The 3441-nt window shown below is 34.7% G+C and overlaps 1 protein-coding gene across 1 annotated transcript in view; it reads right to left on the bottom strand.

Moving 5' to 3' along the window:
- The window catches only part of copg2 (coatomer protein complex subunit gamma 2), an 8781-nt gene extending 5758 nt beyond the window's left edge, over positions 1 to 3023 (bottom strand). The window contains exons 1-8 of the mRNA XM_015402501.1: positions 2881 to 3023; positions 1397 to 1449; positions 1239 to 1319; positions 1085 to 1156; positions 918 to 997; positions 382 to 457; positions 175 to 267; positions 9 to 65 (exon numbers count right to left, since the gene is read on the bottom strand). Of these exons, the coding sequence (XP_015257987.1) occupies positions 9 to 65; positions 175 to 267; positions 382 to 457; positions 918 to 997; positions 1085 to 1156; positions 1239 to 1319; positions 1397 to 1449; positions 2881 to 2917 (549 nt within the window). The 5' untranslated portion in view covers positions 2918 to 3023. The remainder of the gene's footprint in view (positions 1 to 8; positions 66 to 174; positions 268 to 381; positions 458 to 917; positions 998 to 1084; positions 1157 to 1238; positions 1320 to 1396; positions 1450 to 2880) is intronic.
- Positions 3024 to 3441: the final 418 nt, after the last annotated feature.

Here is a 3441-nt window from a genome sequence, read left to right as displayed (position 1 = left end):
GAAGCAGCCTCCTGGGCTTCATTCACCCAGCGCTTCACCACATCGTAGCTCATCTTCACCATGTGCTGAGGAGTTGAAGCAGAGAGGATGTCATCCAACAGCAAAGAGCAATGCATGAGTGCATTACCCAATCATAAAAAATGTTGTGTATTTGCAGAAATTGTGACATTTTACCAGAGAGGAGACCAGAGCTGAACTGGACACACTGGGCACTTTGTCCACAATAGCCTGCTTCATGTACCGTTCAATGGCCTGCAGCATGGTGGTCTGTGAGCAGAACACAACAAATAAACAAAGCTCTGTAAGAAAAGATATTTTTCTCCAGTAAGAGACAAATTGAGATATGAAAATAAGATAATAAAAAAAGTAAACTTCACTCACATCTGTAATCCTGCACAGGGCTCTAATGGCTGGACCTCTGTATACATCCTCCTTACCAGTCATGTCTTTAGTTAGACTATTAAAAAAGAGACAAATAAGAACAATATTAAACCAATGAACCACATCTTCTGATAGAAATAAAGTAAATCAGTTCAGAACTGAAATTCACAAGAGAATTTTAACTTTATGGCAATGAAATCAGGTGATCTATATTTTCTAAAAAGATGTGCTGAGAAAATAAAGAAAAAGAACACAGACCGCACTGAGAAGTAGCTTTTGCTCACTGATTTGCTGTTCTTTTTAAGTGGCTCAGAAGTAGATTGACAGTTTATACTTTAATCAAACTTAGACCTAGCATGACTTCAAACAGGCTATCCAAACCCTAAAAAGTTGCATAATGCTTTTCAATTAAAATGTATTCGGGTGGGCAAAAATCATCCAAGAATGTGTATATAAAAAAAAGGAGAGCAACATCTGATGTGAGATGAAAACCAATAGGTTAAAGCTGCAATTACATACAATTTATTGACACAAACCTGCTGGTGACAATGATGACATCCTCAGAGATGTTTGCCATCTCTTTAATAGTCAGGTAGCACATCCTCCTCAGGGTTTGCTAAATAAGAGCATAAAGCTTGATTAGATCATCAAAGTGAGCAGTTATCAAAACATATAACAATTAAATAAACAGGTAACATCGTACATCATTAGACTGGAACAGCCTTGTCATTGCAAAGAAAGCCTCAGTGGCTTCTGTGGTCCCAAAATGCTCTCCCTACAAGAAAAAAAACATCAGAGTTAGTTATGATATTACATTACGATACCGAAAGGACTGATAACATGATTGTATTTTTGACCTGATTGAGAAGGTAGATGATCTTGGTGAGGATGTGGAGGCATCTTCTTGGATTGATAGGGGTCTCATTGAAGATACGCGCCTAGAAATCAAAACCACCATTACTTTAGCATTACAGCCTTTTCAGTTAAATATGACTTAATCTTAAGCTCACATTACCTCTTGCAGGACTGCACTCTTCTCCAGGTGTTGGAAAGGATTTGATCCACTTCCTATAAGACCGAATAAACATGTTAAAAGATGAATATTTTATACGAGTGGTTTCTTGAACTAAACCAAAGAAAATAGGAATATTACATTATTGCTGAGATTGATACTTCTCAGGTTTTCCCTTCTTGACCCACAAGAACAAATACTTGAATTTATTTTTAAAATGTATACTTATTTTAGGAACACTCTTCATCAATAAAAAACACTATGTATTATACTTAACTATACCAGGTCACCAACTAACAGTTATTTTACAAATCGATTAATCTTTTGATTATGTTTTCGATTACTCCATTAATAATCAGATAGCCAAAGGTTTCTTGAAGAGGATTTTTACAACATTAAACGAGGTGAAACTAAAACTTTTCCACTTGAGGAGTTCTGGATAGACAGGAGAAAAAGATTTATTTAATCTTAAATGCAATATGTTTCTATATTTAAAAAAAACAACAATTTTGATATAATTACAGCTCTAAGTGGGTTGCTCTCTCAGCTAAAGGCATATTTTAGAGTCTTGACACTCCAGTTAATGATTAATAGATTACTAAATTAGTTGACAATTATTTCAACGATCGATTAATAACAATTAATTGTTTCAGCCCTAAACTATACTGTATTATTTGTGGCAATGGAAAAGGTAGCTTTTTCACCAAAGGTCAAACTTAAGAATCAAAAACAACAAAGAGTTAAAGTTAAGCATTTTTTTCCTTAGCTTCTGTGTACACTGGATATTATAAGTAACCCAAGAATTAAAGGTTTTAAGGTGCTGTACAGTTCTAATTACGAATCCACACACCCCTTTCAAACAAACAAACAAACAAAAAAAACAAAGAGAAAACAAGAACAAAATTGGCCCAATAACCAATTCTAACATATTACGCTAATATATTTGGTTTTAGCTCAACCGAATACTCAACTTAATTGATTTAGACAACGATTTAGGTAATAAATATATTAGGTATTTCAATATAAGGAAAACAGCCTTCAAAGTAAAGGCATCTGGCCCTGCTAATTATAAGTGATTTACCAACAACGACAGATGACAATAAGGAAATCAGATGTTAGAGTTTTAGTTGTTTCATATCATTTATATTAAATGCAATAAGCAGCAAACAGGCATTGAGATCTGTCAGAAAAGAACCATTTGACAACGCTAGCATGCATAGCTAATGCAATATGTAAACACCAAACAGGCCAGGGTGATATATTATTAAGAATTTATTGTCACAGTCACAATTAAACTCTTAAAGTTTGCAGAACAATTTGTTTTAACTCATAAGGTATCGTTTTAACAGAAAATACGATTGCCAAAACACTGTTAACGTTAAGGCTTGTTGAATTTAGCTAGAATGCTAACATGGTAGCATTTTTTGCTATCTATTTCAGATGCAAAAACTATCCCATTCTTTAAAATATTCAATTCAAATCCTTACCCGATTCTTCGTCCTTCTTATCAAATTTTTTAATCATTTTGACTGAATGCAGTTGAAGGACAAGCAGACGCTCTCAGTCTGGGCTGTACCGGGAGCTACTTCCACGTAGCCAAAATGAAAACTGATTTCCTGTAGATGGCGTCCACGTCGACGGAAATGACGTAGGGCAATTCATGATTTTATTTCTGACCAAAAGGAGGCACTGTTGAGAAATTATATTCTTTTAAACAATGACGGCACAATATTTTAAAGCTGTAATAGAAGTCTAAATTCATATTTATTGTTAGTCAATTTTGGATCTACATTTTAGTCCTATAAAAACAAACAAAAATCTTGTAAATCAGCGTTTTTATTTGGAAATTGTTCATTTTCCCAGATCTTGGGGAAAGTTACCCAAAATGACCACCAGATGTCGACATTTCTTATGAGCTGAGTAGAGCCTCTGTTTAAATCAACTCGGTTTCAACTCATTGCAGGGGCGGATTTAGGAATTTTGGGCCCTAGGCAAAATCAAGAAGGGGACCCTCTGAATTGAGAAGACAACACATAAAACAGACCCAT

Source organism: Cyprinodon variegatus, unplaced genomic scaffold, assembly GCF_000732505.1.
Source record: "Cyprinodon variegatus isolate N-32 unplaced genomic scaffold, C_variegatus-1.0 Scaffold1360, whole genome shotgun sequence".
In the NCBI taxonomy this organism is placed as follows: Eukaryota; Metazoa; Chordata; class Actinopteri; order Cyprinodontiformes; family Cyprinodontidae; genus Cyprinodon; species Cyprinodon variegatus.
This window is presented reverse-complemented; position numbering and strand designations above follow the sequence as displayed.